Source organism: Ochotona princeps, chromosome 11, assembly GCF_030435755.1.
Source record: "Ochotona princeps isolate mOchPri1 chromosome 11, mOchPri1.hap1, whole genome shotgun sequence".
Classification (NCBI taxonomy): Eukaryota; Metazoa; Chordata; class Mammalia; order Lagomorpha; family Ochotonidae; genus Ochotona; species Ochotona princeps.
Genome location: NC_080842.1, coordinates 44,469,549 through 44,496,889, shown reverse-complemented (window position 1 = coordinate 44,496,889; position 27,341 = coordinate 44,469,549). Strand labels below are relative to the sequence as shown.

At 37.9% G+C, this 27,341-nt stretch overlaps 1 protein-coding gene across 1 annotated transcript in view; it reads left to right on the top strand.

Moving 5' to 3' along the window:
* Window positions 1-27,033, top strand: part of GABRB1 (gamma-aminobutyric acid type A receptor subunit beta1) — a 185,130-nt gene extending 158,097 nt beyond the window's left edge. Inside the window, exons 3-6 of the mRNA XM_058670429.1 lie at window positions 15,160-15,297; window positions 15,400-15,552; window positions 18,641-18,876; window positions 26,647-27,033. Coding sequence (XP_058526412.1) covers window positions 15,160-15,297; window positions 15,400-15,552; window positions 18,641-18,876; window positions 26,647-26,991 — 872 coding nt within the window. The 3' untranslated portion in view covers window positions 26,992-27,033. The remainder of the gene's footprint in view (window positions 1-15,159; window positions 15,298-15,399; window positions 15,553-18,640; window positions 18,877-26,646) is intronic.
* Window positions 27,034-27,341: the final 308 nt, after the last annotated feature.

Sequence of the window (27,341 nt, the reverse complement as noted above, 5' to 3'; positions counted from 1 at the left end):
ACCTACAATATGTAACTCTATATCTGACCCATAAAAGATACTAAATTATTGCCAACTGTGAATATGATCACTAGGAGGCATGGGTGCTTTTGATAAATATTATTATGCAAACACTAGTATTTATTTCTGGGACTCATTCAGGAGCAGAATTTCTACCTTCTTACACATATTCTTTGTAATGACTTCTGTGGAATTTCTTGTGACAGTGCATATGAAGAGCCTCAGAAGCAAGGCAGAACTAAGGTTTAATACAACAAGGTGGAGGAATCCACCATGGTGGGAGGGTTTGGGGAGGGGTGGGGAGAACCCAAGTACCTATGAAACTGTGTCACATAATACAATGTAATTAATGAATTAAAAATAAAAAAAAAGAGTACATAAACAGTTTCCTGCCAATACTACCTTCAGCAAGGAAGAACAGCCAAGCACTGAAGTTTCAAGGATAAATATTTTTCATTGAATTTCTTAAAGAATTCTCAGGAGCACTTAGCGCTGGAAATTCATGAAAAGTAACTAGCCCAAATCTTTCTCTTAGAATGAAAATGAATAACTGGGAATGGCTGGTCTGAGAATAACCTGTATCAGAGATAGTCGATCATATTCAAGATCATTTACTCTGAAGTACGTGGGTTAAACCACATTATCTCTGAAAAAGAAAAATGTGGCATTAAGGATTTATGATCAAGTATTCTAGTACAAATATATTCAGAAGTTCATATTTTAGTAACATGAAGTACTGGGAATTTAGCAACCTCTATATAATTGTAAAGATTCCTTGGGAAGGAAAAAGTACCTCAATATGCTCTTAAACTTCAATCTATGTTTTCATTGGAACTTAACTTTAGTCCTCTTGGAGAATATTACAATGATCTCTGCTTATGCAGGCATACTAGTTATTTGTAAAGACTGGATATAAAACGCTAAGCATCATAATCTCTGTGTTTTTCCCAGAGTACTAAAATGAGTAAGAATCTCAAGGTCAATAAAATAAAAAGGTTCAAAATGCATTGTTTATTTTCTATCATTTAATTAAGTTTTTCATTCTATGCTCCAGTTGAATCATTTCCAAATAGTCCAACTCAGAACTTTCAAAGATTCTTCCAGCATAAGTGCAGTAACATCTTGACTGTTTCCCAATCTTTCTACTCTTTCCCCTCATGTTGAATTTGAGCTCCAAGAGCAAAAGGATCTTTTCACCAGAGAAGCAGTTGTACTTTTCCTCCAACTGTAGTTGAGTCTAAGACAACAGATGCTTCCAGAAACATCACCATGAAACTGATTTTACTTGTCTTCGCTGACTCCTGATAGAAACCATCCTAACAGGATGACTTCGCAGTCTTCCAGAACTACATCTTACTCCCAGGCACATGTTTGTAACTAGGATCCTTCTGAAAGTCTATCTCACTGTTACAAAATCACAAGTAAGTCATACTCCTTCCGTTACTCCTTCCTTTCATATAATCACAGAACTATAAAGACGCTGACTGACACCAGAACTCACAAGAAGGGAAAGAGGCAGACCCAGGCGTGCCTGCATCCGATTCTTCTTTCTTCTTGATTTCTCTTCCTCTCATCTCTCCTCTGCAATCATTTCAACTAGTGTTTGCATGGTGAAGAAGATTCTTCAGAACATATGCACATGTAGGCATCCTTCTAATTTTCAGACCTTCAGTTATTAATGAATCATGTGTATGAGACAGCATCTCCAACATCTACTTTCTTTTTTTTTATTCTTTTTTTTTTTTTACTTCATTAATTACATTGTATTATGTGACACAGTTACATAGGTACTTGGGTTCTCCCCACCCCTCCCCAAACCCTCCCACCATGGTGGATTCCTCCACATTGTTGCATAACCACAGCTCAAGTTCAGTTGAGATTCCCCCATTGCAAGCGTATACCAAACATAGAGTCCAGCATCTTATTGTCCAGTCAAGTTCAACGGCTTCTTAGGTATACCCTTTCTGGTCTGAAGACAGAGCCAGCAGAGTATCATCCCAGCTCATTGAAAGAGTATCATCCCAGTATCATTGAAAGCTCCAACATACCATCAGCAAAAATTTATATCATTATGGAATTAATTGACATAGTAATGAGTAACCAATATGTTAAAAGTAAATGCGAGTTCCCAGCCACCTTCTGTGACCACCTCACCTACACTTCAATTTTAGTTTATACACAACATATAACATTCATAACATAACATGTTATACATAAGATCATATCATCTTAAATTAAGGCAAACATGTGGTATTTAACCTTTTGGGATTGGCTCATTTCCCTTAGCATTATGGTTTCCAGTTTGGCCCATTTGGCCACAAAGAACTGCATTTTGTTTTTTTTTAATAGCTGAGTAGTATTCCATGGAGTAGATGAACCATAGCTTTCTCATCTACTTTCTTGTATCATTTCCGCCTCACCAAGTAGGAGAGTACAACAAAAAGTCCATGGGAAGTAGAATTAAAAGTTAAGATGATGCTGGAACAAAAATTCTTTTAATCCATGCACAGCTTTTTCTTTTAATAATACATAGTCTTCATGAAGTTTTTGAAGATTCATCATCGTGGGTGACCCGAATGAATAAGATGGAGACTGGGGGCAGGATTAAGAATTTGGATTACTGTAAAGAAATATATTTATAATTTGCTCACAAAGCAAATCTGCATCCCTCCTTCCTAAAAATTCTATCCTCTCAAAATATTATCAAGGCTTCATGCTATAGCACTTGTCACGGTATCCATACAAATGGTTTTGATGGAAACTGATCTATGAACCACAACACCTCAAACTAGCAGACCCTGATTTCATACTATTGGCACTTATGACATGTTGGATAAGGTCACCATCTTAAGGGTCACTGTCCTCAAATTTATGGTGATAAGCAGCATTCCTAGCCGTTATCTACTCAATTTGAAAAGCACCCCTCTCCACATTTTAAGAGCCAAAAACAGATGTTACCAGATGTCCCCCAGCAGGGCCACAGAAGTGGAGACCCACAGCAGCTGTAAACCATCCTAAAGCAACACGTGGTGCTTGTGGAAAGCATCTCAGTATTTTGGTAATGACTTGCTTCTAAGAAGCACTCTGTGGCATTGTCTACGACATGACCTTTTCGATCTTCCCAGGAGTCAGGAACAGAGATGATTGGCCCCATTTCTACAGCCACAAACCGGGAACTGTTCAGCCTTCCCAATTAAGTCACAGAAATCTACGCTTTGATTGTTCTCACCTGGAACGTGAAACGCATGATCACTGCCTGTCTTCCTAGGTCTGACGTGGGGCAACCACTGCAGTGCCAGGCTTTCTACTCTGCTGCCTCCTTTCTACACCACACCCAGCAGCTGTACAGACAGATTCGTGTTGGTCTGCCTTTCTATTTTATTGACATCAGAAATAAAGACTCCAACATAAATAAAATGGCAACAAGCCACGTGTTTCATTCATACAACTGCAAAATTACATGAAATGAAAAATAAATCCCCCCAAAACCAATAATACTCAGATAGGAAATTTTCATCATGTCCAGACACAATACAATTTTAAAAACACAGATACAAATGTGTCCAACATGCGTGCCACAATAACCTTTGTGACACCAATCTAGCACTTGGAAATGAGTGCAGATGAGTTACAGATACAAGTGTGAATCATAGGCTCTACAGCGTTCGATTCACACAGCCTTTAAAAACCAAGAAGTTACACAAAAACCCACGAGAGCAGATGACCTCTTAGTTGCTAACACCATCCAATCTGATCCTAACAGAGATCTAAAATAAATGAAACACTGGGAGACAGCTGAGGATGTCCAGAGCCTAGATACCTTCCTGGTAAATAAAATCTACTTTGTTTACGTAAGGGCATGGCAGTCCATAACCAACGTGGGTGGTGTGCAGTGCATGTGTGAAAGTCTAGGGTACAGATCATATACTTTGCATCAATACCTGTAAAAGCATTAGATTTAGATATCAAAAAAAGTAAACTTCAATGAGTACTACCTGAGAGTGAATAAGAAGTAGGAGAATTTTTAAATACCTAAAACAAGTAAGACACTAGACAAATAAGTTCATAGAAATTAAGATTGAGTCATATTACAGCAATTTTAAAGTGATACACATTATTGCTTCAAGCTGTATAACTAAAGTATGTGAAAAATGACTCAATGCCACAAACAGCACATAGATTCTTCATGACTCATGTTTGTAGCAAGCTAGCATAGATTGTCCTACTCAAGATATGTGAGAAGACTATTCGCTGAACATTCAATATACTGAAAGAACCGTTACTTTAGTAATCAGAGTTGCATGCAAATATGTTTCTTGCTGAAAATCTGATCTTTTGACAAGATGCATATTCAACATAATTGTCCCTGTGTCATTTAACATATATAAATGTTTTAAAATGAAACCTTGAAGAGTGCACTGAACCAAAGTTAATAATCTCCACATGAAAAACTGAAATTTTTTGTAACTGAAAGGAATGAAATCTTCAGTCCAAAGCCAGACACGCATGATTCTGGAAGATCTGCAGTGCCCTCTGCAGGTTATTTGAACAATTTCATAGACTTAAAATTTATTTTCCCAAATTTATTCAGATAATTTCTAGAGCATAAAAATAACTTATTAGGGCTTTATGTTTAAAAGCATTGCATTTTCATCACATGACCATGATTTTCCAATACAAAAAAATAGTCACTCATATTTTTACCATCCACAATTACTATTAACTATTTACATGCACACTTTTTGTAAGATTTACTAATTTTTGTTGCAAAGGCAGATTTACAGAGAAAGATTGTACATCTGCTGGCTCACTCCTCAAGTGGCTGCATCAACCAGAGCTGAGCTGATCCGAGCTCAGAGCTTCTTCCGGGTCTCCCACATGGGTGCAGGGTCCCAAGGCCTTGGGCCGTCCTCTACTGCTTTCTCAGGCCACAAGCAGGGAGCTGGTGGGAAGTGGAGCATCAGGACATGAACCAGTGCCCATATGGGCTCCTGGCAGTTGCAAGATGAGGATTTAGCCACTGAGCCATCACTCCGGGCCCACACGTATATTCTTGATTGCATATTCAGGTATACACAAGCTTTTGTATTTAGATTTGTTTTCTTGTAACAATACTCTGCGGACATTTTGTCATGAATGATTTGGAGGAGTTCTAGACTTTTTACATATTTCTCTTTTTTTAAGATTTATTTATTTTTACTGGAAAGGCGGATATACAGAGAGTCAGAGAGGAAGATCTTCCGTCAGATGATTCACTCCCCAAATGACCACAACGGCCAGTGCTGCGCCAATCTGAAGCCAGGAGCCAGGAGCCAGGAGCTCTTCCAGGTCTCCCATGTGGGTGCAGGGTCCCAAGGCCTTGGGCTGTCCTCTACTGCTTTCCCAGGCCACAAGCAGGGAGCTGGATGGGAAACAGGGCCACCGGGATTAGAATCGGTGACCATATGGGATCCCGGGACATGCAAGATGGGGACTTTAACCATTACACTATCTTGCCAGGCCCCTTTTTACATATTCCAACAGGCTTTGCAAAAAGGTATTTTATTGACAAGTTATCATTTCTTATAAGAATTTTTCAGTGAAAAGACCCTTCACCACCACTGTCTCAAAAAACAAGGAAAAAGGTAGGAAGAAATTAAATATGACAAAACAATACTCAGTAGCCACTTAAGGGCATGCTTACTAGCTGTAAAACTGTGAAGTCCATGACTCCTCAAAATAAAAATACCATAATGATATTCAGAACAACTTTCCAAAGTTGTCATAAACATTAGATATCTGAGATTAGTATCCACACTGTTAATCTAGGGTGGTGAACCAAAAATAATTACTGCCAGGGTGGTGACATTAAAATAGTATTAAATTTCAGTTAGCCGGGTAATTGGCTTGGTTGCTGTAAATGTTTATGACCTTATTTACCCTGAAAGCTTTATGCTTGAGAAAATGAAAACACATTTGGTGTGTTGGATGCTTGTCTAAATTGGAGGTTTGTTTTTTCTCTAAACAAGGCCCGATTTTTTTTTATTCCTACTACTACAACAAGACTTTAATGATGCCAAATGGCTATGAATTCTCTTTATAGCAATTTTTAATTTACACATAAAAATTTTATACTTTTATGGGGTGCCAGGGGATGCCTCTGTGCCTGTGTACATTGTAAATTGCACCATCGGGGCTAACAAATGTGCCTCTTCACAAACTAGTATTTCTTTTTGAGGAAAACATTCAAAACACTTTCTTCTCTTTGGTTTTTTTTAAGTAATTATATTCTTAATCAACATCAACCTTAAATAAGATTTTAAACAATCTGCAACAAAATCTAAATATTGGCACACTAGGTTCTCTACTTACAGGTTGGGTTCTAGAACATATGCTCAAGTGACGGTAATTGTTTTTCTCTTTTGGGAAAATGCAGTCGTAGGATTCTCTGCCAGAACCTTTTAGCAACCCAAGTGGAGCCAGGTTTGGCTTTCCCTCTATTTATTTATTTATGTTCTAAGATTCATTTGTTGAAAAGGAAGAGTCACAGGAAGAGTATGGGTTAAAGGGGTGAGGGAGGAAAGAGAAAAAGAGAGAGATACTCCATCCACAAGCTCGCTCATTCCCCCAAATGACTGCCAGAAGCCTGAAATTCCATCCAGGTCTCACACCAAAATGACATGGAACTAAGTACCTGGACCATCTGGATCAGAGGCAGACAGGTAGGACCTGAACCAGCACCGCGACACCAGGTGCCAGCTTCTACAGTGGTACTTAAGCCACTGCAGCATAATACCATAACAGCATCCCCTGCTCTTTCTTTTAAACAGAGCATGAATTACTAGCAAAAGTGACCATTCCAGTAAGGCCAGGCTCTCCTTTTAAGTGGAGACTGAATAAGAAGATGCTCTCGGCCCTGCATGACTACAATATTAAGTAAAGTGTTCTCAGAATCTTGAAACGTATTTTATTTGGGTACAGTACTCTGAAGCTCATTATTTTTAGAAAAATCATATCCTGATATGGGCAGAAATTAAGAAAAATAATTAGCTGTCACAATGTATTTCCATCTTTTACCTCATTAAATAGTTTTTAAAAAGGGAGATATGAATGCTTAGGATATTCATTGAGGATAATGTAAAAGAGTTTTAAATCTATAAAAGTACATTTGACTATACATGTTTCTAGAAAAATCTACTCTGTGAATGTCAATAGATGAGAAATTGCAATTATTATGGCTCATAATATGTATGATACAAAACGTGTATTTTTTCCTCCCATCTTCCAATTTCCCTACCCCAAGACACCCATAGGTGTGCTGCAATTCAGTTCACTTCTGACATTCACTTTGGGTAGTTAGTATCAGATTCTCAGATTTAAGGGCTCAGTCCCATGAGGTTTTCTTCATTAGACACCAGTCACAAACATGAGATGCCCAGATTACTCATATCTCTTCTGACCTGATTACAAACTGAAGGCTCCAACACACCTGTCCCTGTGTTAACTGGTTTGGAGAAACAGCCCACAAAACTCAGGAGAAAAGTTTACTTACTGTTACCAGCTTATGTAAAAGGGTAAAACACAGGCACAACCAAATGGGAGAGAAGCGAAGGCAAGGTCAGGAGTAGGGGATGCAATCCAGATTCCTTCATTGGACAAGCTGCTCTCTCCGCATCTTGATGTGTTCACCAGCACCAAAATTCTTCAAACCCTGATGTTTAAGGTGTTCATCTCATGGGCATCAGATTATCAAGGCAAGTTTCCTAGGAATGTTCAGATAGTGCTGAAAATGTCATCTTATAGTAAGATTTGGTCTTTGTGGTAGCCAATCTGCATGCTGAAGCTAGTTGGGAGTCAATAGAATCACCTCAACAAACCAAGAAGAGGCTCCTATCACACCAAGAAAGTTCCAAGGAAGGTAGGAACTGGGTCAGGTTTAGAAGACAAAAGAGCAAATATTTGTTTCTGATTAATTGGTGTAGAATCAACTGAGTCAGGATTTTTTTTCTAAGACATGATCTGTAAATAGATAAACTGTAGATACAGGTTGTTTTTTTAAAACAAAATCTGTTGGTAACAAGCAGACCAAGATAAGCATTTAGTAAGATTAGCATTTCTTGGGGGTGATTATCATTTACTTCACCACTGAAGTTGAACATAGAGCAATTCTGGTTTTGATATTTAGTCATTAATTTTCGTAAAGCATCACAACTTCATAACTCGAGGCAATGTAGTCCCATTGGTGCTTATTATTGGGAGCTCGGCATTATGTGGGGATGGTTGTTAGCATGAACCCATAGTATACCGTGCAGTTATTGGTGTTGATATCATGAAATAAAGCACTTCATTGTTCCAGGCGGCTGAAAGGATAAATTGTGCAGTTGAGCGCTGATGATGTTAATTCACTCCAGATGAAGTTCTAAGCCCTAGATCCCATAGATAGATCATCTGTGAAGGCAGCTTGATTTCACTAAACACAACTCAAAGGGATGGAATTTTCTTATTTAATATGACTGCAAGCCAGTGAGCCAAGAAAGTATGATAAATTTAGAAATACAGACTCAACAATAAAACAATTAGATGAACATTAAATGGATAAATGATGCTGTCCCCTTGCAAAGTACTGCTTAAAGCCTTTTAGTGTCAGCCTACAGAGAAATCAGCAGTGGAGTAATCTAGAGCTCTCCCCTTATTTCCACTGCTCCACATTTGTCTCAATCAAGGAAATCACAATAAAAGGCTAAAAAGCATGTTTTTCAAGTTTTCAGATAATATGAAACTAAAAAGGTGAGAAATTCAGAACCAAAACAAAAACAAGCAGAAAATCTCAACATCTAAAAGTGAGTCAAGCTGAATTAGATTAAACTGAATGGGACAGTATTAGATCCCATAGTTGAGTCCAGAAGGAAATAAAATCATTTTGCTGCTTAACTAAGCTATTGACTAATAAACAAGAGAAGTCATGGTCTTATTAGCTAGTCACACCAAGAATGCCATTAACTGGACATGCATATTGTAAAACCTGTAGAACCTTCTGTAGCACGAGTTCAGAAATGGTTGAAAAGGTCAGAATGAGGTCAGACAATGACTCGATCCCAAAAAGTACAGCTGGATAGTCTAAGGGTATATTTGTCACATACCAGCCAACTTAGCAGGGAACTTCACCTTAGGAAATTACAGGTGATATATGACTGGCAAGTCAAGACAGGTCACAGAATTAGGAGTTCCAATAATGAGAGAAGAAATGCCTTTAATGGGAAATTTTAAAGAAGAGCTGGATATAGTCCAAATAAAGAATGCTAAAAGGAGGCAATGACTATTGCACTAGAACCTCATTGGTGTATGGATTTTAACTGAGTCACTTCTGTATTAGTCACTAAAGGAAAAACGTCCACTTACTATAAGCTTCTCAAACATCTTGAAAAATCATCTCCAAATCCCAAAAAGAAAACTACAATATTAAAATGAATACATATTATATTTTAAATGTGGGCTATCATTCAGTACTTTTTAGAGATACAGAAACTTTAATATGGGATGTGAATAGAGTTTGTTGGTGTTTAATATGATACCTAAAGCAAAAAAGTCTTTGCGTAGCCATAGTCTGGTGAAGATGAGGATTCATAACCTAGGCCACTTTAACAGCTATGAAGGAGCAGGTCTCTAGAAATCAGTCTAGGGTTTTACAGTTCGGGCAGAAGCATCAGATGTCAAGATTTAGAAGTAGAGAGACGTCTGGGCATCCTACCCTGACTTCTAAATGTTAGATCTTGAATCTGGTTTGGAAATAGTGGGTGATTCAAAGGATAGCTGAGAAGCTTGAGACACATGCTTGCACTCAAAGATCCCAAATCTGAGAACATGCTGCAATTTCAAATCTGCTGATACTTAATTCTTCCATCCATCAGAAGTGGCTTATGCAGGAGAGAATATGGATCTGCATGGCCCCAAACAGATGTGGAAGAAAGGAGACAGGCATGGCTGCCCTTCAGTTTTATGTCCTGGGCAAACTGGAGCCTGGAGAGAAGAGACGAGAGAAATATGAAAGTTTCCCCCAAAATAATGGGTTCTCCTATTTTGAAAAATGGCTGTGTCTGTTTCCCTATGAACGTAACACAGACACAAAGATTAAATGTTGAATATAACTCTGGAGATGAATTCTTCATTTATTATAAGGACATATTTTCTAATGATTATCTGAAAACATAATTATACAGTTGACTGAGAAAATAGTTACGTTGTCATTCTTGAAGACTAGATTAACACTCAAACAGTGTACTGTCAGAGAGGAGTCAAACACGAAGTGGGTGGTTGCATGGAGTTGTACTTAAATAAATGTGCCTTCCAAGGTTTATTTTATGGGTTGTCATGGACATACAGAAATAGATGAGAAGTAATCCAAAGTAATCTTTAGAATAATTGCCATGGCAAATATGGAGCACCCAGAAGGATTAAATGCAGTTGGTTTTCTAATCTGTTGCTGAAAAAGCACAATCATAAATATCTAATATAATTAAAAGGATCTGCAAAACTACATGACAGAGTTATTAATAAGTTCCTACTATGGCTCCATTCGGGGGAAGAGTAGGGGAATTGTGGTGTGGCACTCTTTGATGTTCATTTCAAGAGATAATTTCAACATTTGAAATGTGGTAATGAGTGTGAATTAAAGCATTTTAATTAGGTGCAACTGAGAACTGATATAAGCGGGAAGGGAACACATTGGCCTTTGTATTTGGACCAGGAAGTCTCCAATCAGCATTTCTTGTTTCACAACAGCTAAAGGAGAGATAGGGAGAAAATGGCTTTCCTCCAACAATTGAATAGAAGTCCTGGGTTTTTCTAAAACTAGACAAACTTGGGTTTGGTGCCTACTTTTAACCAATTAATTTGACCATCATATTGCGATTGGATAGTGATTTTAAACGTCTGTCTTGATGTGTTTGGGGTTACTATAGCAGACTGCCACAGACTAGATCATTTATAATGAAAAGAAATTTTTTGGCTGAAGATCTGGAGGCTGGGAATTTCAGCACCAAATGCTGACGAGGGTCTGCTTGTTGGGTCACTCCATGACAGAAAGCAAAGAAGAGCAAACGGGAGTAAAACATAAATAGATAAAAACTGGAGTGAGAACTCCAGTTTTTTTTTTTTTTAATAAGGACCCAAAGAGAAGTAGAAGAAAGCAGATAGGCATGGCTGTCCTTCAGTTTGGGGCTAATAATGACATTCATACAATAATGACAGTAATCCATTCAAGAATTTGGAGTCCTTATGACAAAACACTTGTTGCAGATCAACTATTGCCCTTTGAGGATCAAATTTTAGAGAAGTAAATTTTGGGAATACATTTAAACCTGGAATAGCTTCTAAGCCTGAACCAATCATCATCTCAGAGAATGTTACTTAAAGGATTCCCCTAAGCAATCAACTCACAACATGAACACTGAAGTGGGGCTAAGGATGCTATACAAGAGCAAATCTATTTACATCTGCCCACTCATGGATTAGTAGCTTAAATCTCCACATGATCCAAAAGCATGCAAATACAACATAAGACTGTCCACCTGGCTCTGTTAAGCACAGGGGGGAATAATGTTTAATTCCAGACTAGAAAATGCACCCCAAATAGACTCTTGGTAGTATTAAAAAACACTAGCATCCAGATACTGCTGTGTTTCAGTAACTCCATGAATTTTACCCATTGACATCAACTTAATTTTATCTGTACTTTCTGCACCACTAAGAAGTCCCCAGGGCATGGGAGGAAATTTTGAGAGCTTCATTGCAGTTATTGTTGCTAGGAAACAACATCATTGGTATGGGCTTTGAGACACTGTGTGAAGTCACTTCTTCATAAAGGAATATCTTTCAGTAAATAGGCTTTTTAGGTGTGAGTAAACTGATGTTCTCGCTCTGTGGCAAAATGTTCTTGGGTAAACTGCGAATAACAATGTATGCAGAGACGTTTGGTCTTTGTTTTGGCACCAACCACCATCGTTACCCCCAAGAGAACTCAAATTTCTACCGAAAGAGGAGGGAGTGATTTTTTTCTTCTCGAATCATCTATAATTATTTCAGTACCTTAATAAGCTTTAGTTAAAGTGCAGGGGAGCCTGGACAGTAGCAAACACCATTGATACTATGCTTTACACAAAAATGTTTAATCAATGAATTAGGCTCAGTTAGTATAAGTGACTAACCAAAATAAGTAATAATAAGATAGGATAATTATATTAATATATATATAAATAGTTATGTGAAAATGGTCATTTTGTGCTTGCTGTCTCCAAAAAAAAAATCATTTGAATACAAGTACTATAAGCATAATTGACTTAATAGCTGAGATGACCAGTCAGGAACTAATGGAAAGGTAGCATACACGTTATTGACACCCTGGGCAAGGCAGAGATTCCCTTCCTGGAGGAGACACAGTGGGGCAATGTGAGGTTTCATCAGGATACTTAGAAGAGTGCTCAGTGTAAAACTTGTGATGTCTTTATTTCTTGAATTTTTCATTTGCTAATGGGTAACTAAACGTGGAAAATCTAACTCTGTATAGGGAAGAATATAATGTCCTAGCTGTTTTGTTGTATAAAGTGGTGAAATTGTACAATTATATTGAATAAGTATATATATATATGTATATTTCCAACAAAAATAGCTAAAGCAGCAGCTGTCTTTAAACTTTGTCTCTTGTAATGCACTGCTTGTTAAATAACAGAAATAGTAGTGCAAATCTCTATCTTGTGTGAGAATGTTTTAGTGTTTCTACAATAAGGATGAAGCCGACTTTAGGATTGGGATAAACTTTATACAGTTATCTTAGTTCATTAAGTTTCTATCTATTCACATTTACTCAGTGATGTCATTTGCTTTGTTAAAAATATAACGAAAATTGGGTAGCATCAAGTGCCATTTTAGCATTTGCATAGATAACCATATAATTTTATCTTCTTAAATGTAATAATAAATGTTACTACATTTTCTAATATTGAATCACTTAAATTCAATGAACTAAACTGGTTAGGATTTATTGTTAAAAGTCCTGCAGAATTTTTTACTAATATTTCTGCATATTTTATGAAAATAAATTTTTCCCACTTAGCCTGTTTTAGAACTATGTTTCTATAAATTTTTTTTGCATAGTCCCTCTGTTTCTAAGGTGGTTCCCTTATTTTATCTTAACTATTTGTCTTGCATAATTTATTTCACTGTAATTTTAAGTTATTAATTTATTTGAAAGACAAAATTACAGAGAAAGGAGAGACAGACAGAGAGAGAGAGAGAGAGAGAGAGAGAGAAAAAGAGAGAGAGAGAGATCTTCCATTTGCTCCAAATGCCAGCAATGACCAAGTTTGGACCAGGCCTAAACTGCCCATAGGGAATACTTGTACTGCAGATAATGGCTTAACCCCCTGCACCACAGCATCAGGCACTCATTGGAGTTCCATAGAATAATTTCCTCAAACAGGTGTAAATTCCCACTATATTAATTAGTCCCTTATAGATGATTTTATATCCAGTAAGTAAAAAGCTACATAGCTTCTTAGACATCAGCAAGAATACCTAAAAGTAAACCTCTTCTACCTCAGTTGCTACATACACGTGGGTTATTTTTGCTGGATAAGTCCCTGAATATGGAACGTTACCCATTTGGACTGAGGACAGGTTCCAGAAGGAGATGGTTTACAGACAAAGTAGATGAAACATTTCAATAAATAATCATTAATATAGTAACAGGATAGAAAAGTTAAGAATGCTTAAAGCAATACAGTTAAGAGAGGTTTTTTGTTTTTTTTTTTTCATGACTTTATTCTTTATTCCAAGGAAAATCACAGAATTAACTCATGTACAACCTTTGACTATGAAAATTTTATGAAATTTTGCCAGGTACCCATACATCTCACACAGCCTTTTCTTATCCATCTGTCATTATTCAGGAAACACTAAGCACATTCCTCCCCTATTTGGAATACATATAGAAAATGCATTTTTCCCAGATGTTTAAATCTCCAGGTAATCCCAGAGAGTTTTTTTAATCAGCAAAAAATGTAGGGGACAGGGGAGAACAGTTTAAACTTTGTTCTATTGTGGCAGTGATGGTGATTCTTTGGCACTTACTTAGCACTGAGCTTCTGAATTTTAAACAATGTTTTATCCTCTGAGATGTTACTGGCTTTAGTCGAAAGTAGGGCAGCATGATATTTACTATAAAAAGATTAAATGGTTACTTCTGAAACATAAGACCTAGTTAATTCTATTGTAAAAGAAATGGTTTGATGCTTTATTCCCCAAGGTGAATATAAGTAGAAAATAAAATGAAAAATATTTCTCTCTAGATGATAAAATATGTTCTTAAATTTGACTTCAACGGGTTTTACATTTTTAAGCACACACAACATTGTTCTTATGCAAGTCACTCTGATACTCAGCCACGCGTGTCTGAGTATGGCAATTGGTGCAGAGTGGAAGGAAGATGATAGACCATGGCCCTAGAGTCTTCTGTGCTAACAATATGAAAGCAAATCTACTTCTATCTGCAATTCTCTACACATCTTCCTAAATGAAAGTTCTCTCTCTTAACTATGAAGATACAAAATAATGATCAAGAAGTCATATAATTGCTAACCGTTCCGTTCATACATTAGCTATAATAATATTAAGTATAATCAAAAGCATGAATAGAACCTTGCCTAATTGTCCAAAAGAAACATACTTACCAAGTCTTGAGTCTTTAGAGGTATTAACAAATTTGATATTTTTCATACTTCACTCCTATATACCTTCTGTGTTATAAAATGTGCGCTCAATTGTTATTTCTTATTTCTATAATTGTTACTGATAAACAGTGCATGAATTAAATCCTTTTCCAGAAACATGGAATCCAGCCATCCATCAGTTTAACCCGAGTGACCTATGGTCATCACAATGAGAAGAAATATGCAACAGTGTCATCAAATAGCACTACGTGCTCTGCAGTTATGTCCACCAAAGCCAGATGCAGCCACTACCAGCCCATCAAAAACAGCACTCGCCATTAGCCCTAAATATCAATCTAATTAAACTAATTCCTTCTTGTCATAGTTGTTGGGAATTTTTCCTTCTAGCTCCCACTTTGTTTTTGAATGGAATGTCTAGATCACCTGTATTCAATTATGCTACATTTCTTTGTTTCAGATGGTTATACAACTGATGACATTGAGTTTTATTGGAATGGAGGAGAGGGAGCTGTAACAGGAGTCAATAAAATTGAACTTCCTCAGTTTTCAATTGTTGATTACAAGATGGTGTCCAAGAAAGTGGAATTTACAACAGGTGAGGACATCTTAGTCTAAAGGAATCCAGGATGCTGGGAAAGCAATGTGATGCTTTCAATCAGATGATCTGATTGTTTTCTTCATATTTTTTTCTATTTAGGGGCGTACCCAAGACTCTCTCTAAGTTTTCGCCTAAAAAGAAACATTGGTTACTTCATTTTGCAAACCTACATGCCTTCTACATTGATTACAATTCTGTCCTGGGTGTCTTTTTGGATCAATTATGATGCATCAGCCGCAAGAGTTGCACTAGGTAATTAATTCCCACAGTTGCTTAGGGCTTGTGAACTTTATCTTCAATCAAATAACCACTGTTGGCAATTATAGGCAAGAGCGTTTTAACAACAAACCAAAGAATTAGATTACCAATAAGTACTAACATACAAAAATTTAATATAAGCATGTTTACAATGGTTATGCTATAATATCTTTTTGGAATTTTATCCCCACCCAAAATGAAGTACTTGTCACACTATTAAAATTTCTTTGTGGAATATATTTAAATTCTCATTGCATAAACTTTTAACAAAAATGATGGCATCCTTGTTAGGACTTGTTTTTACAGTGGAAAATACTTATGAAATATCATTTTCAGGGCCTGGCACGGTAGCCTAGCGGCTAAAGTCCTCACCTTGAACACACCAGGATCCCATATGGGCACTGGTTCTAATCCTGGTAGTCCTGCTTCCCATTCAGCTCCCTGCTTGTGGCCTGGGAAAGTATTCAAGGACAGCCCAAAGCCTTGGGACCCTGCACCCCCTGTGGGAGGCCCAAAAGAAATTCCTGATTTCTGGCTCTGTATCAGCTCAGCTTGCAATCACCTGGGGAGTGAATCATTGGACGGAAGATCTTCCTCTCTCTCTCTCCTCCGTATATCTGCCTTTCCAGTAAAAATACATAAATATTTTTAAACTGTCATTTTTAAATGGATTTGAAGAGATTCAAATAAATAATAATAAGCCATATCAATTGTTGGGAAAGACCAACCTTTAAATATTAACTAAAATGAAATCATACTAACAGGGAATCTTATAATTTGACTCATTATATTAATAATTGACAAGTAATACATCAGCTATATTAATTATCTATGCAAGTCGAAATGTTTTTAAATGATTTTCTTGTTGGAACAAAATGCAGAGCTAATTTTCCGTGGTTGACTAATGGTTGAAAGCTAAAAGCTGTGTTTAAGACTTTAGTAGTTTCCTTGGACACTTTAAGGTATATCTGATGAATAGGCTCACATTCTCATTTACTTCATTTTTCAGTTGTCATAGTCAAGGATTTATTCTATTTCTCTCTCTCTCTTGCTCACACGCTCACACAGAGTTCATCATTTTTGGCTAACACATTGCAACTTTCATGAAACTACTGAACTGATTAGTTGAAACTCAGTTATCACATCTTGTTACATTTAGCCTAACTGTTAAAAAAATTAAAAACAGAAATACAGTTAGTGAATTTGTTAATGTATTATTTACTTATTTTAAACTCATGAGCTAGATCGTGTTCGGTAACATTCCAGCCCATTCAAATTCACCACTGATCTGAATTATTTCAATTTATTGTCTGTTAGTACAGTTCCTTGTATCTATTCTTCAGTTACAATGGAGCAAAAACACAAGTTTGAGCCTTATGCCTCCAGGAGAGTAAATAGAGGATCTCCCGAATGGGGCTCCTACATTGTATTTCACAAGACCAGTCTAATCTGCTCCCACCATTGAGTCTTCGCATTTCCTTGCTCCCCAGGTGGCAAGACCTACCAAGGTTGAAATGCCAAGAAAAGCTGGCAGGTTCTTGCCCACTCCTCCATTTTCTTGGCATTCTCCCACCCCTAAGAATACCTCCCAAGAACACAAAATACAAAAAGCCCTGCCTACTGAAGGACTAGTCCTCTGTCACACTGTCACTCCAGCTATGCCTGGGCAAATGGCCACCTCTGAATTTATCACCAATGAATTCAATTTGGCTGAGTTCTGTTTCTGCATCTCTTTGCTAACATTTGGTTTCCCATTTTTCTGAGTCACTTTCCTAACCTCAGCCATCAAATCAGACAATTTGTACATTAGAATAATCTGGCTGGAAAATTAATAATAAACTATGTGCTGCCATTCTTTCACTGGGCTTTCTGCCTTTATTTTGGTTGACTTTTCTTCGTCCTTACTGTCAATTTCAAACTTCCTGTTGTTTCTATCTTCCTTCCTTCCTTCCTTCCTTCCTTCCTGTCCTTTCTTCCTTTTTTCTCCTTTCTTCTTTTCCTTCCTCCTGCTTTCATATTCTTTCTTCCTTTCTCTTCCTCAAGCAGCATAACACAGAGAAATTGATATCTTGTATCCTCTGTTTCACTACCCAAATGCCCACAACAGATGTAGATGGACCAGACCAAAGAGCCAGGAGCTAAGAAATCCATCTAAAGCTCTCCAAGGGATGGCAGAACACCAAGTCCTCGGAACATCATCTCCTTCCTCGCTGTCTTTAGTTTAAAGAACTTTCATCAAATTCCAAACATTATCTTCTCATCTCCATACTTATTTTAAATACAATTATTTGACAATCCTATTTATTTATTCAGTTATTTACTTATTATATATAGTTCTTCAGTTGCATAATCTAAAGAAAAATAACTAATCTCTTACTAAGTTATAAAATGAAAATAGTTAGTTTCCCTATAATATTCAATGGGCTGTTATAACAACCATGTAAGATGAATTACAACTATAGATATTTAAAACAAGGAAACTACTCAAAAACATTTTTTAAAGATATATTTAATTTTATTGTAAAGTCAGATATGTAGAGAGGAGAGACAGAGAGAAAAATCTACCCGTTGATTCACTCCCCAAGCAGCTGCAATGGCCAGAGCTGCACTGATCGGAAGCCAGGAGCCTCTTCAGGGGCTTCCACGTGGGTATAGGATCCCAAGGCTTTGGACCATCCTCGATTGCTTTCCCAGGCTGCAAGCAGGGAGCTGGATGGGAAGCCAGGCCACCAGGATTAGAACCGGCATCCAAATGGGAACCCAGTATGTACGAGGCCAGTACTTTAGCCACTAGGCTACCGTGCCGGGCCCTACACAAATATTTAATATTAGTATTGCAGTTCAAACTGCACAAGATTCCAATTTTTTTCACATCTTTCTTTTCCAAATTATCGTTGCCATCATCAACACAAAATATCTATTATTGAGCCACACAAATGTTAATGGCCATGAAGGAGAGTTACAGCATTGTCTTTGCAATATGTACCTTTGGCTAATGGTGCAGTGCGTTCCTGCCATCCTGGCAGCAGTCAGGAAATGCCGTCCCAAGCTTCAGCGAAGCCTTGTGTGTCTTGTTTCATAGGAATCACCACGGTGCTGACAATGACAACCATCAGCACTCACCTCAGGGAGACCCTGCCAAAGATCCCTTATGTCAAAGCAATTGATATCTATCTGATGGGTTGCTTTGTGTTTGTGTTCCTGGCTCTGCTGGAATATGCCTTTGTAAATTACATCTTCTTTGGAAAAGGCCCTCAGAAAAAAGGGGCTGGCAAACAAGACCAGAGCGCCAATGAGAAGAAACTGGACATGAATAAAGTCCAGGTAAGGAGCTAAGCATTCCAAATATTATTTTCTCTAAATGTATCAGCAGCATGCTGTCATGGGCTCTCATAAAGGGAAAAATAGTTACAAATACCAGTTTTTCTTGGTCAGATTTAAGCAACCCTTCATTTGACATTTATGGATGCTGAGCATTGAAGAAGTTAGACTGCAGGTTATAAGCACATGGCTAAATAAGTCTGAAGCTCAACTCCAAGTCCATTGCTACTTATTTGGAACCACTGTAAAATCAAATGGAAGGGAATAATTCCAGATTTGCTTGGCAAGTAAATGAGAGAGGACCAAGATGGATTTCAAGGTGAGAGGAGAACATGCAGTCTGGTGATGACACCGCTGCTGCCTGGAATCAAAGGGCCCGGGTCCAATCTGCACTCCTGCCTCTTGATGACTTGATGACTTAGGACAAGTCAACTCATGCTGCTCCTTCTGTGGCTTTTGCTTCCGGTGTCCCCAACCATAAAATAGAGATGACTATAGCATACTTCTCACACAAAGTCACTGTAAGGAATAATATTTTAATGTCTAACATTTAATATAATACCTGGAACTCAAGTAGTATCAACCCACTAATACGAGATATTGTTATTATTTTTATGTTGCCTTTCAGTGGCACATCTTGCGATCTATAGCCGAAGCATAGATTAAGACAAAAATTCATAGTCTGTTGATCGTGTTAAAATCTTTCTGTAAAAACAACAAGGAAAGCTTAGAAACAGACAGGAAACGGTCAGCGGGGATGCACTTATAACTCACTGGGTGGGACACAAAGATTAGTTACTCCTCACTGGGGTATGGAAGATTTCTCTGCACACCCCTCCTAAACATGCTCACCTAAACTGTTGATATATATCCTGTTAGAATTATAGAGTTAGACCACCTGAAAAACAGCCAGGTTCAGCGAAAACATGCTTCAATGCTATAAACTGCTAAAGACTAAAATTAAAATAGGCATGAGACAGCTGAATAGCAATCTATAGCCATTTTAAGGTGTATAGAACACAGTTGAATACAAACCAAAATTGAAATGTCTATGAAGAAGTCACAGGTTGTAGTTGAGAACCTGCATTTTCCTAGTAACATATTAGTTAATCAATACCACGTCAATTAATGTCACAATGTTGTAAATGGTTGGAAATATTATGTTGGGGCTTTTAATTGATTGGGATGATACTCTGCCGGCTCTACCTTCAGACCAGAGATGGTCTCACCAACAAACCATTGAACTTACCAGGACAATAAGATGCTGGACTTTATGCTTGGTAAATACCTCCAATGAAAGAATGTCAACTGAATTTGAATTATGGAAATGCAACAAGGTGGAGCAATCCGCCGTAGGGGGAAGGTGTGGGGAGGGCGGGGGGAATCCCAGGGCATAAAAAATGTATCACATAATGCAATGTAATTAATTTTAAAAAAATGAAATGCAATAAAAATATGTTTTAAAAAATCTTTCTGTAGCATGCGCCTCGGTGGCATTTTCTCCCAAAATCCGTTTACTATTATATACATTGAGATGCTGTGTGTAACTCAAATTGTTTTTACAATAGCAGCTGAGGTGACAGTTCATATATTTGTTCATTTAGGCACTGTTCTGGGCGTTACGGACGTTGCTCTGCCTGAGATAAGGTTTCTTTATCTAAGTAAATTCTAAGCAGAAAGATAAGCAATAAACACACCAACCTGTATTAAGAGGATAATTTCAGGAACTAGGAGGTACTGAGAATAAACACAACAGAGAAGTGGTAAGAGAATAATTTGGGTTGGATTCAAGAGGAAGCTTCGGTAAGGTGACAGGAATGGCCTGACACCTACATGGTGAGAAGCAGGTAAATACGCCAAGCCCATTTTAAGCCAAAACAGCAAATTATAAGGCTCTGAGGCAACATTTGCTTTGGGTGCTACGGTACTGAGAAAAGATCGCAGCAGCAAAAGTGTGGAGGGGAGGGGAGGCAGAATTAATATGAGATGTGGTTGGATGGTTAAGTGGAAACCAAATTATGAATTCTCATGATTTGGTCAGTATGATATCAAGATGTGAGGTTATTAGAAAGTTACAGGCAGAGAACACAGACACTCAGCCACATAGTAAAGTTCAAAGGAATATGTCTAAGTAGGTCTTGTATTTATTTATGTATTTTGTTAGTTTGGAGGCACTGTGTTTGACTCTCCGGAAGAAGCAGTAGACATGACGCTTGTGCTGCAGAGTCCTGGGATTGTGTTTGAGTGAGGTGGACGCCCCGAGCTTTGATTACTTACCACCTTTGTCTAAACTCTGGAGGAATAGTAGGCTGGTTATGGGTGTTTTGTTTTGTTTTTGATTTGTTTGTTTCCTGCTTGCTATGTGTTGACAACCTGAGCTAGTGGAGGGTGAAGTCTGTGATTGCAAAGGGGAATGAAAACATGTCCCTGTAAAAATCAGGAAAAAAAATTAATGAAAAAAGAGAATGGGTAGGGAATTCAGGCATGGAGGCATAGGGTATAAAATACTGCTATATTTCTAAATCTGTATGGTGAAATACATAAAGTCAGTTCACTTTCTTTACAATTTTTTAAAAATTAGGATTGTACTCAAATAAGGCAATCAAAATGTACAAATGCATGAGACAATTAGATTTAAAGAAAAGTGTTTCTCATTGCCTGACCGTAACCCTACCAGCTTTAAATATATTTCAGAACTAGATTTTCTTTTCATTTCTTTATTGTTATTTTTTTCCATGATATACTTTTGTAGGTATAGGGATTCCTCGCTCTCCCTCATCTTCCTCTCCCCGCCCCATTTACCTCTCCTACCATTCCCCCTATGTTACTACGATAGGACTTACACTACAGTCATTTAGCAACAAGTACAAGTTTAACATTCTGCTCTTTAAGTGCATTGTAGCTATAGGCAATTGTAGAAAGTCTAGTATCATACTGTCAAAATATATTAATTGTTGTCCTGGGAGCCCTCCTTTTATTCAGGAATGGAGGTGCATAACGCAACATATCTTCACTTCTCAGTTTGATAATTTCCACTACACAATTCATCTATGAGAACGTATGTATATACTTTTTCACCTATATTTCTATATTTTTGTACTTTGCGTAGTTTGTCTTACATCAGAGAGAATATACAATTTTTGTCTTATTGGGACTGGTTTATTTCACTGAGCATAATGGTTTCCTGTTGGGGCTGTTGTGTTGCAAATAGTAGGATTTCAATCTTCTCTGTGGCTGTGTAGTATTCCATAGAGAAAATGTACCACAGTTTATTTATCCAATCATCTGTTGATGGGCATTTGGGTTATCTCCATGTCTGCACTATCATAGATTGTGCTGCTATAAATATAAGGTTGCCAGTTGCTTTCCTGTAGGCAGATTTAACTTCAATTTGCTATTCACAGGAGTGGGATAACTGAGTCTTATGGTAGATCAATTCTCAGTTGTCTAAGCAATCTCCATTCTGATTTCCATACTGCACTACTCTACGCTCCCATGAACGGTGGAGTAGGGTATCCTTTTCCCCCACATTCTCACCAGAATTTGTTATTAGTTCATTTCTGCATGCAGGTCATTCTCACTGGTATTAGGTGTGACCTTATTCTCTTTTAAAACCACAGGCTTAGACACACAGTGTGTCAGTAACAAACTTCACCTTCTCTGTGCATCATCTCCAATATTTAAATCAATAATACAAACCACAGAGTTCTTATAATACTATACCTGGTTAAATCCAAAAGCAATAGAAAAATATTGCATTTATCCTTTATTATAATGACTAGATGATCACCTTCTTTCTCTTTATATCCTTGTAAATAGCTAAATTTAGAGGGCATATGGGTTCTGAATCTAGACAATTTTCACTAGAGGAACTCCTAGTACTTGCCACGGCACTTTGGAGCACAGAGTAGGGTTATTCATTATTACACATTATTTTATACTATTGACTGGGCAATCAGGTCAAGAGATATTTGTATTGAAGCTTTGGAAGTGTGAGTTTTGTATTGATTTGTATTTCTACCAGCTGCACAGAAGCATTCTTTTATATGAGTGCAGATACTAAGTCCAGACATTAGGAGAGTTTCACCCTCCAACGTATTAAAGGCTATAGATTCCTGAATCTCTTAGGTATCATTTAAAACATGAGATGATATTTAGAGTTTTGAAGGTTTTACAGTACAACAAAGTCTTAGGTTAGCTGTGTTTCAGCCACTTTTATCCTAACCTGGAATGTTTTTAGTTTATATATACTGGCCACAGTACTTGTTCAATTGCAAATAAATGAAATGGTAGCATGGATGGTCTGTAAGCAGACACCCTTGAGTCTTCAAATCAGGACTATCCCTGTGAGGTTCTCCCAAAGAGTCATGCCCAGCATGCAGTTTTCACCCCAGCAATCAAGGAATAGAACCTTTTCCTTGGAGTAAGATAATGCCATCATAATCTGGCCTCTTCTCTGCCATTTCCATTCTCAATGACAAGTCATACAAACACTTTCAGTCTTCTAAATGGGAATCTTCTCTGTACTGTGATGAATTAAAGCAAGTAAAATATTCATGAAAATGGCATCATAAAGATCCATTCCACAGTCTTACTTCATCTACATATCTGTCAGCATTGAGTCCCACATAACTGCCATTTTTAGTCTATTGGGAACACCTACCATGCCCTTAGTGAAAGTGTAACCTAATCTATATAGAGAATTTCTACTAAAATACTGTATTGATCATTAGCACATAAACCTTTGCCCAGATGTCACTTGGTCCATTTTTTGTTCTCTACCCTTTGTTTAATCCTGACCAATCTTCAACATTTTACTCCCCCCCCCCCGCCGCTTTCTCTTTCTCTCTCTCATCCATTTTCTTCTTTACCCAGATAAAATGGAAACAGAGAAAATCCTTTGCTGGATTGAAATTAATCAGACTTGTATTGTTAATAGTCTTCTCTATTGGTTCAGGTGTACATTAGTAACCAAAAAAGCCAGATCTTTGGGTAGATTGCAGGAGCCCAAGTACTTGAACTATCACCCGCTGCCTTCCACAGTCTGCAATAGAGGAAGCTAGAGCCAAGTATTCAGCACTCTAATATGGGATGTGGCTGTCTTCACAAGACTGAGCACCTACTCTTGAGAAAGCTTTAAATGGTGACTTCATACCAAAAATCCTGATACTTAGGTTTCCTGCCAAAGGGGGCTTCTGGGTCTATTCTGTTCAGGATAGTTCTCAACTGGAATGGAGTTGTTGTGACCTATTTAAATGTCTATTCTCAAGGCACAGACGGATCCTCCCAACTCTCTAACATCAGTAACTTACATTTACTTGGTGATACTCATTCATGTTTCTTGGCCCCTCCACAGGTATCTGAGTTTGTACATTCTACTATAAAATCAGTGCCAAGGATTTTGTCAATTTAAGGTACTAGTTTTACACAACATACATCCTTGACACATGCCAATGGCACACTAGACACTGTGTCTGGGATACTGTTAAACAGCTCAACAAGTGTATAGAAAAAGATATAAATCTCTTAAAGCTATTATTGCCAGTACAAGAAGAAAGATACCCAGAGGAAGTATGATTTAAATTGGGCTAGAAGAAAAGATGCTGTGTTGATTAACATGCAAGAAGAGAGGAATTATATTTGAGACGCAAAATATCCTGTGTTTAATCCCAAAAATCATACTTTCTTTCTCTGGCCCTCCATTTCCCCTGTCTGCTAAACTTGGTGCTGTTGTGAGAAATAACTGAAAGAAATCACAGTTTGAATCAACAAACAGTGTTATCCATAACAACAAAAATAACAATAACTTCCTAAACAAAAAAGTGAAAAAATGTGGACGGTCTGTGGATAATGGGAAATCTAGATAGCATGGAGAAAAATTGCCTCTCTGAGAAATGTGGTGATACTAGGCAGGGAACAGATGAGTAGGGTTCAGATTCAGTCATCGTTCTCCCCTCTACCAATTCAAGGCTTAATGCTACTAACTGCATCACTAAATGCCCTGCAGCAAGTGTGGAAGGCCGAGGACTGTGAGGGTCCTCTTTCAATAGAAAGTACATGGGCTTTAATTTAGACATTTGTGGGTCCTAATGGCAGGTCTAGCATCTATTCACTAGCTAAATAAACAGGAAGCAGTTTACTACCTAGGCTAAGCTTCAGCTTCCTCATTTATATGAGGCTAGAATGAAGAGTGCTTGCAAGTATTTAACAAGTAATAATATGAAACATTTATTGTTATGATACACTTGGGGCAAACGCTATAGAAGTCTCAATTCTCTAGTCTGGATATAAGTACCTCCATCTGCTGTCCTCTCTCTTTCCCTGCTGTTCTTCTCTGTTTTTCTTTATTTCTCTATTGTTTTCTTTGCCTCCCCCTATAGGTTCCTTTATCTCTCTTTCCATCCGACTCATGTATTGCCCTATCATGTGCTTTCAACAGCCATGTTCTGAGATTAATCCCATTTGGAATCCTTTCTGGACCATTACTGTGAGGGACCAGGCAAATCACAAAAGTCTTGAGCACAGCTGCCCTTAAACTACCTCATCCTTATTCTCTGTGTTCCCTCCAGAGAAATCAGTCTGCAAATATATCATCAGCTTAAAGCCCAAAATAGCTCCATTGTGGGCTCTTATTTCAGGTACTTCCAAAAGTATGTGTGGACACAGCGTAAGAAGAGCAGGTGTCACTAGAATTGCAGGAACGGTTGTGGGGAATCCAGTCAAAGTGGAACCAGACCTATCTTTTGATCCTTTAATCCCCCTTCTTTCCATTTTACCTGGGGAAATCATGCACCAAGATTGAACAAGGTGATGCACCTTCCAGACTTGATTATAAGAGTAAAGCAAATGTTAACATTTACCAATTATAATGTATATATATGTTATTAGTAAGTGATATGACAAATGAGTATCTACCAACATTGAAAATATGCCAGGCTATCTTTTAACTGACAAGAGCAGATGATAACACAAAAATTAGTCACTCCTCACCAGGGTATTGAAGATTCCTCTGCACACCCCTCCTAAAACTGTTCTGCACTTAAACTGTTGACATATGTCTTGTTAGAGTTATAAGCCAGTCTAGACTACCTGAAAAAAAAAGCCAGGTTCAGCAAAATTATGCTTCAACGCTATAAAATGCTAAATACTATAATGAAAATAGACACGAGACAGCGGAATAGTAATCCATAGCCATTTTAAGATGTATAGAACCCGGTTATATATAAACTAACGTTGAAATGTCAATGAAGAAGTCACAGGATGTGGTTAAGAACCTGCATTTTTTTTGGCATATTGGTTACTCAATACTATATCAAGTAATTCCATAACATCATAAATTGTTGCTGATGTTATGTTGTGGCTTTTAATTGATCGGGATGATACTCTGCCGGCTCTACCTTCAGACCAGAGATGGTCTTCCCAACAAGCCGTTGAACTTATCTGGATAATAAGATGCTGGACTCTATGCTTGGTATATGCTTGCAATTAAAGAATCTCAACTGAACTTGAACTGTGGTAATACAACAATGTGGAGGAATCCACCACGAGGGGAAGAGTGATTGGTGGATTCATGGTTGGCTGGCTGGCTGGAATGGATGAACAGCCCCCAGACAGGAGAGATTTCCTCCGAGAAGCACATAGAGCCAGTTGTCTAGCAAGGTAGTAGCTTGGTAGACCGTACAAGATGGCTTAAGCAACAGGTTAATGATTGCAGCTGGTATCCCAGCAGCTGTGTCTGACCATCTGACCATGTCCTTTCTCCATCAGGTTGATGCCCATGGCAACATTCTCCTCAGCACCCTGGAAATCAGGAATGAAACGGGCGGCTCAGAAGTGCTCACCAGCGTGAGCGATCCCAAAGCCACCATGTATTCCTATGACAGTGCCAGCATCCAGTACCGCAAGCCCCTGAGCAGCAGAGAGGGCTATGGGCGTGCCCTGGACCGGCATGGGGTGCCCAGCAAGGGGCGCATCCGCAGGCGAGCCTCTCAGCTCAAAGTCAAAATCCCGGACTTGACTGATGTGAATTCCATAGACAAGTGGTCCCGAATGTTTTTCCCCATCACCTTCTCCCTTTTTAACGTCGTTTATTGGCTTTACTACGTACACTAAGGTCTGTCCTAAGGGTTCGATTTAGACTTTCCTTTTCTCTTGTTTTTTAACCCCACACAGGTTCCCAGCAGCGATACTGCTGTACTTTTTGAGGTAAGCATTTCAGCCATCCAGTTGGTTTTAGGTCTTGCATATCAATTTTATTACTGCACCATGTTTACTTCAGACAAAAAGAAAAAAAAATATTTTTTCAGCCTACCTTGGTCCAGGTTATCAGCTCTTTAAAGAGCTCTATCAATTGCCATGTTTACAAATACAAAGAGAGATGTTAGGTAGATCATTAGCAGTTTTTCCTAGCTACCCTGGATTTTATTGATTTCTTTTTTAGATGAAAATGAAAAGAGGACCCC